The following is a 14,092-nucleotide window of genomic DNA, read 5'->3' as shown; positions in this document are numbered from 1 at the left end:
AAACAAAAACAAGTAGATGAAATAATAATGCAATAATGTAGCAAAATGTATTACCTATTTATTTATCAAGAAACCATTAAATACAACTTTTGCCTCAGTGAACTCCTGATTTGCTGCTTATTAATAGTTAGTAAGGTAGTTTAAGTTCAGGTATTGGGTAGGATTGAGATATAGAATATGATATAGAATTACTAAAAAAATATATGTTAATAATTGCTCCCTATACTAAAGTGTTACCTAATTTTGTTCACTCTGTCGGAGCAGTCATTAGGTTTTAGTCCAATGATAACATTAATACGAATTTTCAGCAGAAAGAACCAACAATCCAAAAAACAAGGGTTAAAAAAAGTTATAAAACTTTTTTTTTTTTTTTTTTTTTTTAATCAATGAATGTGAAAGCTGAAGTCACCATCATAATGCTAAGATGTTCTGGGCTGTGTTTCCAAAAAAGCTTAAGTACATCGTAAACTCACTGAAACCAATGGTGCTACGATCAACTTGGGCTTATGATGCTTTTGGAAAACGCAGCCCTGGGCAGTTGCCAGAGTGTTGCTCTTGTGTTTTGGACACTTTCTTCCTGACTTAGGTAAAATCTAAACCCAAACATGTCGTAACATTGGTATTTTAAGAAGCTGTTAAGAAATGTCATGCATATCCACATAAAATATTAATGGTCCTTTGGCAATGATGGAAGACCAAGTCATACGCTCATAAAAATACTTCACAATTACGAATACAGACAAAAATGCTTAAGTACTACGAGTAAAATTACAGTTCTCCCTCTGTTATTTATCAACTGGAGGAAATGTCAAGGTTTTCCTGCTTTTGTGTACGTTTCAAATCACATCAAACCTCATACTGGCTTTAACATACAGTCTTTAGCGGGTGAGAACATGTTTTTCTTAACAGTTTTAAGTTGAAGATGTGTGAAGGAAGACAGTCAGACCAACCTGGTGAGCAGATATGGAGAGAAGGACGCCGGATTGTCTTGCTCTGAGAACAGCGGCATGGATCCACCCATCAACCACAAGCGTAAAGACATGATGACTGTAACCTACAGAAAAACATGCGGTTTGCACATATGCGATCTAAATCTAAATACATTAAATAGTACAAATGTTCAAATTTGTAAATAGTACAAATGTACAAAAATTCACATTATTAAAAAAAATTTTATGTTAGAGTTAATAAGAAACCGTTTTCTCATCTGTTGTAAAATTGCAACTTTTAATTTTCCACCGCTCTCAGTACACAATGTAACTATAGAAGAGTCAAGTTTTAAACAGAAAAAATATCGAGACTCTTTGGTCATTTTTGAACATGATGCTACTGGTCTAATCGGATTCAATGATCTATGCTAAAAGTCCTTTTGCCAGACCCCGAGATCGGCTGAAAAGATTCCAAAATAGTAAAACTCAACTTATTAACTTGAGTTGGGAGAGTTAGAGAATGAATATATTTCCAAAAAAAGTGGAGTGTTCCTTTAACAACAACAAAAAAAAAAATGCAGTTGAGCTGACAAATAGGTTTGAGAAACCCTATTAATAAAATTTGATTGCTAATGTTATTAGATGGAGGGATACAAAGCCTGTTTAAAGGGCACTTTTTCGACAAAAATGTGCATAAACCCCTGAAAGCAAATGAGGGGGGCGGGGTTCATTTTCCAAGAGGATAAACACGCTGAATTTTAAAAGCACGTATCTGCCAGCTTTTAGTAGACTGCTAGCATATAGATAAGCTCAAAAGTAACAGACATGAACTAAAAGCCTGATTTTTCTCTTCTAACATATAAATAAAACACAGCTCACAGATCTTTAACCACTAAGTCACATCACAGGATAAAGAAAAAGAGCCAAACTCAGAGGGTGCTTTGCCAGAAGAGAAGCATTGCTACATTTGGCAGTGAAAACCTAGCTACTTACATGTAGCGAGATGATGCAAGCTCGTTTGACGAACGGACTGGAATTTCCGACGAGCTCCTTCAACCCGGAGCGCGACAGGTGCCTGGAACGAAAAGCATAACCAGATGTGACAGTCGTTTAACGACTCCGTAACTCAATCAGCTGATGAACTCATTTTCATTCATTACTGACTTAATCAAACCATCAGCGAATTACTTCACGGGTATATTAATCTGTTTACTGCTGCTTTCAATTAATTACCTCTCCATCTTGGAAAGCAGAGCTGGAAGAAAACGAATGAAAAGACACACACACACATACACACACTCTCACAGTCCTTATTAAAAGATTTTAAAATGCCACTCTAAACTGGAACGGCATCATCCTTCTTTGAGAGTGCAGGGATGTACAGTGAATTTTAATTCAGCGTGACATGACACCATGACAGCTTTGACTGGAAATGTGGGTGAGATGAATGGAAGAAAAGAAGAGGCGTGAGAAGGAGGTGGGGGAGGAGAGGAGCTGAGGCCGTACATCGCACTTTTGCTGATTGATTCAGTAAAGAACTGCAGAGAGCTGGGCTTAATGACTGTGTGTGTGTGTGTGCGTGTGTGAATCAGTGATTTTCAGAGCGTATTGTACTCCAGGGATCAGTAACCAGGCTCAAAGACAGCACTGTATTTTAAAAAACGCAAGCCTCCCGCCTCTATCCTCGCCTTTTATTGCTATTTCCATTTTGTGCCGTTTTTGTCTGGTTCCAAGAAAAATGACAAGATGTAAAAAAACAGGGAGGGGTTTTATATCAACAATGGTAACACTTTATTTTAATAATCCACTTGCAATGACTTTGCAACTACTGTATATGTCAACTAGCAGTCAGTAATATTAATAGACTGTCTGCTCAATAACGGTCTTAATGGGTCCACAACATACAACATACTGATTATGAGAAATTCTGCAAGTATATGTCAACATATTCTACTAACCCTAAACCTAACAGTCTACTCAGAGAGCCAGCAGATATGCAAAATAATGAGAATTAGTTGACATGTAGTTAGAAAAAAATAGTGGAAAGTCTAAAGTGGACTATCAAAATAAAGTGTAGCCTAAACAATAATTGTTTATTGATTTTAAGTATCATTGATTTTAATTTGAAGTAATTAATTCACATTCCCATGAACTGATTCATCAGTGCATGCTATTCAAAAGTACAAACAGCCTTAATGGTGTTTCTCCGCCTCTAAAACAACTTTTCTGATCACATCACCAGGGCCACCAACTTTTAACCAATGAAAAAGTACCCAGTTTTATTGTAAATGATTCAACTGCGCATGTTATTCCAAAATATTTAAAAGATAAAATGTAGATTTCACCACAATATAAACACTTTCACAATACAAAATGACTTTCGCCATCAAGTTTCAGCCAATGGGTGCTGGCTGTGCGTCAGAAGGGGAGGAGTCTTACACAAAATGCAAACTAGCACAGGAATTAAATCCTGTGGATGAAATTAAACCCTGCCTGGCATTTGTTCCTCATTAAACACGCTCTTTCATTTAGAAACATGTCACCTTATGGCAATAAAACGAGTTGCGAATGCAGTTTCATTTTAAATGTCTCCAATTTGTACATTTTTGCAACCAAGAATAATTAGAAACCGAACTATGAATATACAAATAAAATGTCAACATCTGCTGTGCCATTAAATGAATTACAGAAATGAGAAATAAGGGAATTTATTGCATGTCTGCACCAAGCAGTACAAACGCAGATAAACAATCATGTTAATGAAATTAGGAACATTTATTTAGTTCATGTCAGGTGTTTCAGGGGCATTCTTAATTGACACTCTTATGAATATTGCAGTGGTGTAGAGATACAGCAGAGAAAACAAGTGTCGGCTTATGCATTTAATAATAACAAAGCCCGCAGAAGATACTCCACCCCCTTTACTGCACACACAAACACACACACACACACACACACTAAAACGTACACTGAGAGACAGCATGTCTGCAGGCATTACGACAACTATCAGTCACAATCACACACTTCACACTGTGTGTGTGTGTGTGTGCATGTGTGTGTGTGAGAGAGAGAGAGAGAGAGGGGTTGTGTCTCATGTCCTCCCCAGGGTCACGGGTAGTGGCAAAGGTTTATGGGCACTTTTGAAAATCAAATAAAGCTGCAGAGCCCTCATTCCCCAGAGGGAGATGCAGACGGAGAGAGGAATCTTTCCTTTGCTGTTCTTTAAGGCTGCAGAATGTTATCATTCCTGCCAGCGATCCACAGCCCATGTCACATGTTTTGTATAAGTGTCACGGATGCTCTTTTCTGCTGTGTCTTTTAACATCCTTTTACTATGATGCCTAATGATTAGCTCATAAATATTCCTATAAGTGTAATAATCAAATAACATAATAAATATACATGGTAATTTCATTGCATGGGGTACAAAATGAAAAATCCTCATTTTTATTTTTTTAAGTATTTATAGTACTTTTTTCCAACAGATGGTTAGTAAAAAGAGGTGTTCAATCATTAGAAAAATCAACCTGAGGAAGTCAAAGTTCATAAAAAAAACAATCAATCACAAAGGTAATGCTGATCCTTAAATCCGGAAAATGTCTAAACAACCACAATTTCTGTTATGTCATTATCACTGAATAAACATTAAATAAGAAAAAAAAGAGAGTGACTTAAAGAAATGTTCTAGAACAATGAAAAGGTAACATGGTTCAAATGTAAGGATTTTTAACAATTTACATTGAAATCATGTTAAAGGGTCATTCCGAGATACATCCGAAAACCTTTGAAGTAAGAAGGAATTAAAAATAAGTAAATAATAATTGAACATAAAAATAAATGCTAAACCCACTTTACATTTCATTTCATAAGCATATCCAATAGCTTTTACAACCACGTGATTCATATCAGCATTTGTGAAATGTGGCACAGCCATGCAAGTAAACAAATAAATGCTACAAACATCAGATTATCCATATTAAATGTCTTAATAATGGATTAAAGGAGCTTGCTACTGGATGTTTGATGTCATGTTTATCTGTGAGGTCTCTGCTGTCCCCGAGGTTATGTGCTCTGTTACTAATGCGGAGAAATAGATGCATGTCTTGTGTTTTTGATCTCTGCCGAACACATGGAAACGCCGATAGACTTAACTGTAGAAACATCGCCGGCAGTGAACATAACTCAAGTGCTGTAGCGATCCAGACAACATAATGCATTACTGCAATATGATATATATACGGATGCAAACTATATCACAGATGCTGCAGTTTATTCTGAGTGGTTTCTGAGGTGTTCCTATGCGACTGCCGTTAAAATGCTGTCAGGGCTGTTAATGTCAATGTCAAAAGAAAACCACGAAAAAGGCATTTCTAAACACCATCAAAATGACAAGTCTGGGACAGCAACCTATTAGGAGGGGGTATGGGATTGTGTGTGTAAATGTGGGTGTAACGTTTGCACGCAGCACTCAGAGATCAGCCTGGTATCTCAGTCGTGTGTCTCCTTCAGTAATGAGAACCCAAGGGCCAGTCAAGGGGTCCCTATCTATTTTCCACTCACTGATGAGTCCCTTTGTTCGGCTTTTCACACTCTCAGAGAGTGAAGACCCACTGGACACAGAGCACATTTTAAGTAGCTGAGACTGTAATTGAAGCAAATGAGGTTGAGGCGAAAAGAGAGAGAGAGAGAATGAGAGAGTTTGGGGTCGAGTCGGGAGAGCGATTGCTGTTTGTCTCGCCTGATTGACTCTTTTTGAATGCCAATTACCGCCACAGCCGAACGAAAGAGCTGAGCTGTAATTGGAAGATTGCTTTGTGTATTCTCCATCACAGATATGCGATATCTTTAGCGAGATCGTCTGCTCACAATTGGTTTGGTACCAGTCAAACAGGAAGATTCTTTAAATGATAAAAGAAGTGAAAAACTAATCCGCTTTGATTGGACTGGTCCACCTGTATCCAGTAAATAGTAATCAACATTTTGCCATTTGCGGTCACGCAACAAATAGATGATTGTATTATATACATATTTTTTTAATGCAAAGCAGATGTATTCTGCAGCATATTTGAACCTGCTCGGAAATACTTGAAAGGGATTTTCTTTGAGGAAAAAAAGACAGCAGAACGGAATACGGAAATGCATCATAGAAAATCGGTTCCCCGAAAGGTCACTACCCAAGGTCAGACTTTGTGTCGGCATGCATTAGGTTGTCTTGATGAGCTAAGCTAATTTTATACAATAGTCGATGTCTATCCAGGGACTGCCGATCTTTAACCGTCTCCTAATGAATTTAAAGAGTGTCTGTGCTATGTGATCCGACTGCATGTGATGAATGTGCGTCGGTCACTCGTAGCACGCTCTCAGCCTTGGGCTGAAGATTGAAAGCACATGGCTGCTCCGATGTTCCGGCCACAGTGGAATTCTCCGTAAACATTCCACTAAAGATTCCATCACAGACGGCCTTCCTTGAGCCCTTAACATGCCATTTATATACACTTCACACCAGTGAGGGATTGACATTACTGCTATTTCAGGTCTAAAAAGGGTGGCTGACCAATCAAAGGCAATGTTTGAAAAGTGATAAAATATTATAGAGTTTTTTCATACATGCTAATTCCAACAAAACAGCAATGCTAGTTGGCAATAATCAGAGTCTGTTAATGATACGGCTTAGCAAACACTTACGAGATGAGCGGTTTGCGGCAGAGCACCAGGAAATCGTATAAGACGCACACACCAAACACCGTAACGCCCGTCTCTTTCACCAGCATGGCACAGGTGCCCAACAACAGACTGAGAGCCAGTGACAAGACAGACACTGTGGGAGGAAACTCGTCAGTCATTCTGCTCGCTGACACACTCCTGAAAGACAAAAAAAGAAGTGAAAGTCAACACTTATACACTACTGTTCAAATTTGAGGGTCATCTGATTTCTATTTAAAACAACACACTGTTCTTTTGTACTTTATATTCATAAAAGAATCCTGAAAAATATTAAGCAGCACAGTTGTTGATTATAATGAAAACATTCATTAAATCTAAGACTGATGCACAATTTAAAAGAAAAAAAAAGTCCTGGTTTGCATGGTCTGACAACGATTTACCAACATGGCACACAAATGATAATAATTTAAATAATGTCATGATTTGATTCATTTATTGATCACATTTCAGTTTTCACGATGCATCGCAACTCGGATAAATTGGATTACTTTGGTCCGATTTCCAGGTATTTTCAATAATATGCTGAAAACAACAGTTTAGTAAAGAATCACAGTCACGAAATCTGAAATTTCTCCATTGTCCGGTTTGATAATATAACACAAATGTGAATAGAGTGACAATTAACACAAAAATCAATAAAAACTAAAGTCTTGCATGCATTTAAGACATAGTTTTTCTAATTACAAATCAATTATTATTTCTGTAATCAGTGCATGAAAATTTAATTGTTAGATGAAAATGAAAAATGCTCTACTGTTACCTAATATAGGAGAGAAAGGCCAGGAGGAACAACACACTGGCTAAAACATCTGCTCTCCCGACGATCCCAGACACCTGTAACACACAATTACGACACATTAATGATCCGTGTGTGTGTGTGTGTGGTAAAACGACCAGCTACTATATAGTAACTGTTACAATTGCAATTTTGTTTTTACTTTTAATACTCTTAATTTTGCTTGAAATTTCTAATGTCACAGTCACCGAGCCTCTCTCCCAAAACACCCGTTCCTGATGTCATCCTGCAATCTAATTATATTCATTTCCATTGCGGCATAAAGGGTGGTGTGAAAGTATGAGCCGTGTGAGGAAAAGGTGGATGTGTTTCGCAATGAGGGAGAGCCACTGCACATTTAATGAGTGCTTCTTTGTAAGACAAATGGAGGAGGGCGAAATCAAACGAGGGGAGAGAAAGAGCGGGAAGGAGAAAAAGGAAAACGTGAGGGCAAGAGGGAGAGAGATTTATTTCCCTGGCGCTGTCAGCTCCGTCCTTTTATCTTCCCATCCCCCTAAAATGTATATCATCCATAAAGTCCTCCTATCCTCTCCAATCTGTTTTCTTGCACTTTTTTCCTGCTTGTTTTTGCCAGAGGCACAAACGCTAAAATGATCCCACAGTTGACACACTCCACATCTGGAGGGTTTCTGAAGCCCATCCCCCAGACGCAGAATTCCATGGAATTATACACACACACACACACACACACACACACACACACTTTCAGAAGACACACCCCGGAGCAACACACCATGCATGCACTGCTGGTGAGGGACACAGAGTGTTTTTCACTGCTCTGAGACATCATCTTTAATGTAAACATATAAAGCCCAGCGGCCCTTAATACAGCTCAGCATCTGTGTGGTATTACAGTCCGGCTGCAGTGTTTATGGGCTGAATACAGATGTAAATGTGGGGCCAGTAGACCTATCAGTAAATCTAGAGCCAGACTTTCACAGTTGCTGTAATAAAGCACTGTTGCAGACACAAAATCACCCGCTAAAAGCGTGTATAAATGCTGCCTTAAGGTCATGTTGGAATAATAGTATTTATGATGTAATCACACACATGACGCCGCCCTAACAATGCACTCAGCAACTAGGGAATATTTCAGTTATCATTTAGATCGTTTTTTTTCCCTATTAATTGCTAGTCATGGTCTGTAAATTTCTTTATTCAAGCAAGAGATAAAAAAAAATGAAAGACAAACATTTTGACTAGCTGCCTTTCTAGCTTTCCTTTGTCCTATTAATAAAATATTTGATAAGAAAGTTATAAAGATAAGAAATTTCTAGTTTTTGCCAAAATATAATTTGTTAATAAATTATTACTATTGCAGAAATGTATGTGTCATTATATATATATATATATATATACACACACACACACACACACACACATAATAAATACGCACACATATGTACACATACAGACATTTCTTTTGCTTTTCTAAAACATTAGCAAATATTTACATTTATTTAATTGTTTAATTGTATTTAATTTAATTTAGTGTACTTAATAAATATATAATTATATAATATTAGTATTAGTATTAAAATCAAGCTAATTAAAAGTCCTCTGCACTACTAATCCATCCTAATAAAAATATTTATATGTGAATGTGATTTGTTGCACGTTTATCACGTGACTTATCCAAATCCCTCTCTCACACACACATACACACATACAACCTGACCGTGCATAATACTATTACCCACACAGTCTGTGTAGCGTTTGAACGACCCTGTACTTATCCATCATTCCATTAAACTTTTACGTTATTTGCCACCTGTCCTCCTACACATTTCCCACTGTTTCAAACAACAGGCAATTACCAGCAATAATAAACTCTTATCCTGCCTCCTATAATGGAGTATTCACCCTGGACAGTTGCAGAGAGCACACACACTATCGTGTGCCTAATCTATCTTGTTTTAAGACACCTAGTCCATAAAATAAATGCACAGATCTCCAAGACCCTTTCAAAAGTGTGGATTCAACTGTGACTACTTCTTTCCCTATGCTAGGATTGCCGATTAAATACACACACACACACACACACACACACACACACACACACATCTACGAGTTGACTGTGTATCAAGCTGGGGATCTGAAACGCTGCACTTCTCAGAAAGACCCACAGCTATACCTCATTTCAGCCAATTACCTAATTCAACAGGAATTCCTCAAGAACAGCTGCAGTCGGCCCTGCCCTGCCAACGGAGGGTCCGCGCACACACACACACACACACACACACACACAGCATCCGACTGCTGTGAAACCAAATCTACAAACTGTTTTTTCCACTCGCATTGTAAATGGAAAACCTAAGAGGAACAGATAGTGTGGAGAAACATACACAAACACACTTTATCGCACAAGCACAGATGAAAGCCGAACAGGCGTTGGACATAAGCCGAATTGATAAAAAAAAAAAAAAAAAAACAGGCAAAGTGCACAAGCATGCAAGAGAAGTTAAGGAACTTTTTAAGAAAATATGACTGAATGGGAGAATAGAATGAGAAAAAACCGCACCGCTAATGACAGGACCGAGTTTTTCAATTACGAGAGTGCGAGGACATGGGCAGCGGCCAGCGGCGGGTGGCTGAGGGAGGAAGTGGGACAGATGGTCAGCAGGTTGCAGGCAGGCTTCAGTACAGTCTCCAGGGAGAGACAGAATGCCAGTGAACGGAGGCCTTTCATCCTCCATCAGGAGCCTGCTGACGCCTGTCAAGCGATGCTCCTCTCGACTAACAACCAGCCAACAGCCCTGCTGCGAGGACAAACCTTCGGTTGCAAGCGTCTCTAGCATGCCCCGCCGAGGGAGCTGATGTTACCTGATGACCTTATCATTCGCTACACTGACACCTAATAACCACGGTTTTGTTTCACGAGGCACAAAGGAGCATGGGTTCCAGAAAGAGGCCATTTTGAGGAAAAAAATTATGATGAAGCATCAATAAGTAGGATTTTTCAAAAGATTTGTTTCAAAAGAAGTCCCTTAAGGCTGCGTTATTTGACAAAAAAAAGAAACATTAAAATAAAACTACACTGTAATAATATTTCACTATATTTTTACTATGAAATATCACTATATTTTAAAACGTAATTTATTTTTGTGTTGGCAATTCCGAATTTTCAGGAGCCATTCATCTAGACTTTGTTGTCTGTGATAATTTATTCTAATATGATGATATTTCAACATAGAAAACCATGTTAAATTGTAATATGTACAAATCTCCATTTTTACTACATTATCTAATTTGAAAAAAGAAATTGTAATTAAAGAGCATAAAGAACATTTAGAATATCATTTATAACATTAACAATTATTTTGTTCAACATACACTTTGAATTTTTGAAAACTTGATTTATGATTTAGAAAATGAAGCCAGTCTGTTAAACTGCATTCTTTTGATACATTATGCCACGGTGCTCACTCAGTTCATGTAGGTTTGAATAAAGCTTGTGACATTTTGCAATCCCATTATCCCCTCTTCGTCCATCATTTTTTAATTCTCTTACTGCCCAATCAGTGGCAATAAATTAAAAAAAAAAAAAGAAATCTATGATAATTCCACACCCAGAATTGAGTAAACTACTCTTTGTCTTTCTTTTATTTATCCAGAGACTAATTATATTTCTGCTTGATCAATCAAAACTCTGAGGACAGCACCTCCTCCAGTGATCGTGTGTGTGTGTGTGTGTGTGTGTGTGTGTGTGTGTGTGTGTGTGTGTGAGTCTCATTAATGCTGGTGGGATGCAGCTGTTGATGTATGGTGTTTACACGGAGCTGATGATCGGAGTCTGGCTCGGTGGCATGGACTCACTCCAAACAAGCCAGCAAACGCTCTACTGTTAACAAACTCTGCTCTAAAAAGAGAACGGCTGCTGCTGTAAAACTTAAACACAGCTCTATAACGACCAAAGAAGCACCCTCAACTTTAACAGAATTAAACTGATTTCTTGAATATCAATTAACTTCTTTTAAATATATTTTTATAAAATGTACACTTATTTAATATATGGAAATATATGGAAAAAAAAAAAATATACACACACATATCGTTTATATATTACATGTCATATTGGATAGATAAAATATTTTTTATTATTATTATTATTATTATTATTATATAAAGTCCAGAAAATGCATTAAAATAGTTTTGACCACAAATGAAAATTATTTTATTTGTGTATTAACATTAACATGTAAATTGCATAGTGTATTAATGTAATGTATAATATAAAATATTATACACATAGATAAATATACAGATTTATTTATTTTATTTTTAATTTATAATGTTTTCTTCACAAATGTATATATATTAATATATTATATTTAATAAAAATCATCTTGTATATGTAACTATTTCTATAATTAACATATAATAGAATAGAATATTTATACATTAAAATATTATGAAAATATTAAATATTATTTATATCTTTTATATCGATCATATTATTTTTCTTCACAATACTTGCTTTAATGTATCAAAATCTTTTTTAATAACGTAAATAAAATGCTCTCACAATTTATCAGTTAACGGGTTACCCAAAAACTGACAGCTATTTTCGTTATCAGCATTGCGCCAACCCTCACCACACAAAAGCATACAGATTCAGAAGAGATTACAGCTGAAATAAGTAGAAATGCATTATGCATGTTCTGCATGTTCACTCACAGCTTCGGTGTGAATGGGGTGAACAGAGAAAAGCAGTGCGGTGAGAAAAGAGAGGTTGCTGTCTTCAAACACACACTTTTCGCAGGTGTGCATGAGCAGCGCCGTCACCATGCAGTGCAGAAACACGTTCACCAGGTGGAAGTAGAACGGAGTCATGCCGCCCAGCAAAATGTTTAACCTGCAGCGAAAGTGAAAAAGAGAGAAAGAGAGAGAGTCACGTTAAAAAGATATGAGCATGTCCTACCCAGGTACAACACCATGAAGCGACAAACAGAAAAATCTCTTTTATGTATATGGTCTTGCTGGCTTCTACGGTACTTCTGGATCGTTGAATGTTCGGTATCAGATGTGTTCTGATTGACACGCGTGCCATCATGCAGCATGTCGGCTTTTACCATGGACAGAAAAATTACTGTAGAGAAGAAAGTTGCAGTTTCATGGTAAAGAGTGGATTTTAGGTCATTCAAAACAAAAAGCCCAGACTGTGGAGAAAGCTCTGATGTTCAGTAAACACGCTTGCTTGACCTTGCAGTGTGGTAGCACGGGAAGCCCTTAAAGAAAACGAGAGCGAGAGACCAGAAGAGATGAGAGAAGGGAACAATTAGCCTAAAGCAATGCAACATTAATGAGGTTCCATGGTCACCTTGACTTGCAGGAGAGATTGCATTAAAATTTAGCAAGAGCACCAGAGGCAGAACATGGCATGGATTATGATGAACATGAACTCATTTCACTATACGCCGAGATATAATATCACCTCAAACTAATACATCAGGTTTTTAATGACCGTACGGTGGTTTTATACAAGATACAGCTATCATATTTGCATTTTATAATATTTGTATATAAAATAATTAGCGCTGTCAAACGATTAATCGAATCCATATATAATCCATATATATATATATAATCCATATTATATATATTTTAATAAAAAACATGTTATATTAAATGTATTTATATATAATATCAAATGTAATAATATAAATATATACACAGACATGTAAATATTTTTCAAATATATACTGTGTGTGTGTAAATAAAAAGTATATACACATATTTTATGCAAACAAAAACTTTTATTTTGGATCACAACTAATCGTTTGACAGTACCAAAAAAATTACTGTTTTTAGTTTTTATTTTTAATCATTTTTAATTAAGTGTTTTTTTTAGCAATGCATATGCGTTAAGGTCTTTCATAATCCTTTTAATGAAGTTTTTCTTCACCTAAAGAATATTAGATTCAAATAATTTCACCCCAATGAAAACATGCTCATTATTTATTCTCCCTAACGACACTCAAACCCCTCACGCTCTTTCTTTCTTTCTTGTTTATTCCCCTAAAAACCTAAGTATAAACTACATTAATATTGATGGCACTAGCTACATTCCAATTACCATCAAAATTCATCCATGAAAAGATGCTTAGCTTGTTTTTCTCTAATTAAAGATTTTGGAGGGACTTTTGAGGGTCTCTGTTAGAATTGCGAAAAGCACGAGACTTTGTCAGGATAAATGCCAGTACTTTCAGACTTAGCGTACTTTGTTATGCAAGCATAAAAAGCGGCCCTTGAAGGTTCTGCATGAGTCACTGACTACACCTGCCACTTAATATCCAGCTCTGAGCTTGACGTTCGGCGCTCAGGGTCGAGAACGAGCCGGGGAATGAGAGGCGAGGGAACGAGAGCGAAAAGGGTGACGGCTAATGAAATGATGGAGGGAAAACGATAATGACTGCGAAACAGTTTGTACATCTGCAGGCAATAACAAGCCTGTGTTTGTTTAACCGCCGCTGACTAACGTGACATGGAGACGGGAGCGTGTTTATTACGGCCTCCACAGGAGAACGTCTTCAGGCCTCATCGAAGCTGAAAATAAAAATCTAGCTAGTTTCCATCAGACCATCCTGCAATCACAGAGCCTCGAAGAACCGGTCGCCGCTAACGTCACGTAATTGCGATGCTC

General features: G+C 37.1%; 1 protein-coding gene across 2 annotated transcripts in view; it reads right to left on the bottom strand.

Moving 5' to 3' along the window:
* tmtc1 (transmembrane O-mannosyltransferase targeting cadherins 1) overlaps positions 1–14,092 on the bottom strand; it is a 33,415-nt gene that overhangs the window by 15,680 nt on the left and 3,643 nt on the right. For both annotated transcript variants that reach the window (XM_043237735.1, XM_043237734.1), the window contains exons 2-6: positions 12,127–12,304; positions 7,414–7,487; positions 6,615–6,791; positions 1,923–2,004; positions 951–1,054 (exon numbers count right to left, since the gene is read on the bottom strand). In XM_043237735.1, the coding sequence (XP_043093670.1) occupies positions 951–1,054; positions 1,923–2,004; positions 6,615–6,791; positions 7,414–7,487; positions 12,127–12,304 (615 nt within the window). The remainder of the gene's footprint in view (positions 1–950; positions 1,055–1,922; positions 2,005–6,614; positions 6,792–7,413; positions 7,488–12,126; positions 12,305–14,092) is intronic.

This window comes from Puntigrus tetrazona, chromosome 4, assembly GCF_018831695.1.
Source record: "Puntigrus tetrazona isolate hp1 chromosome 4, ASM1883169v1, whole genome shotgun sequence".
Lineage (NCBI taxonomy): Eukaryota > Metazoa > Chordata > Actinopteri > Cypriniformes > Cyprinidae > Puntigrus > Puntigrus tetrazona.
This window is presented reverse-complemented; position numbering and strand designations above follow the sequence as displayed.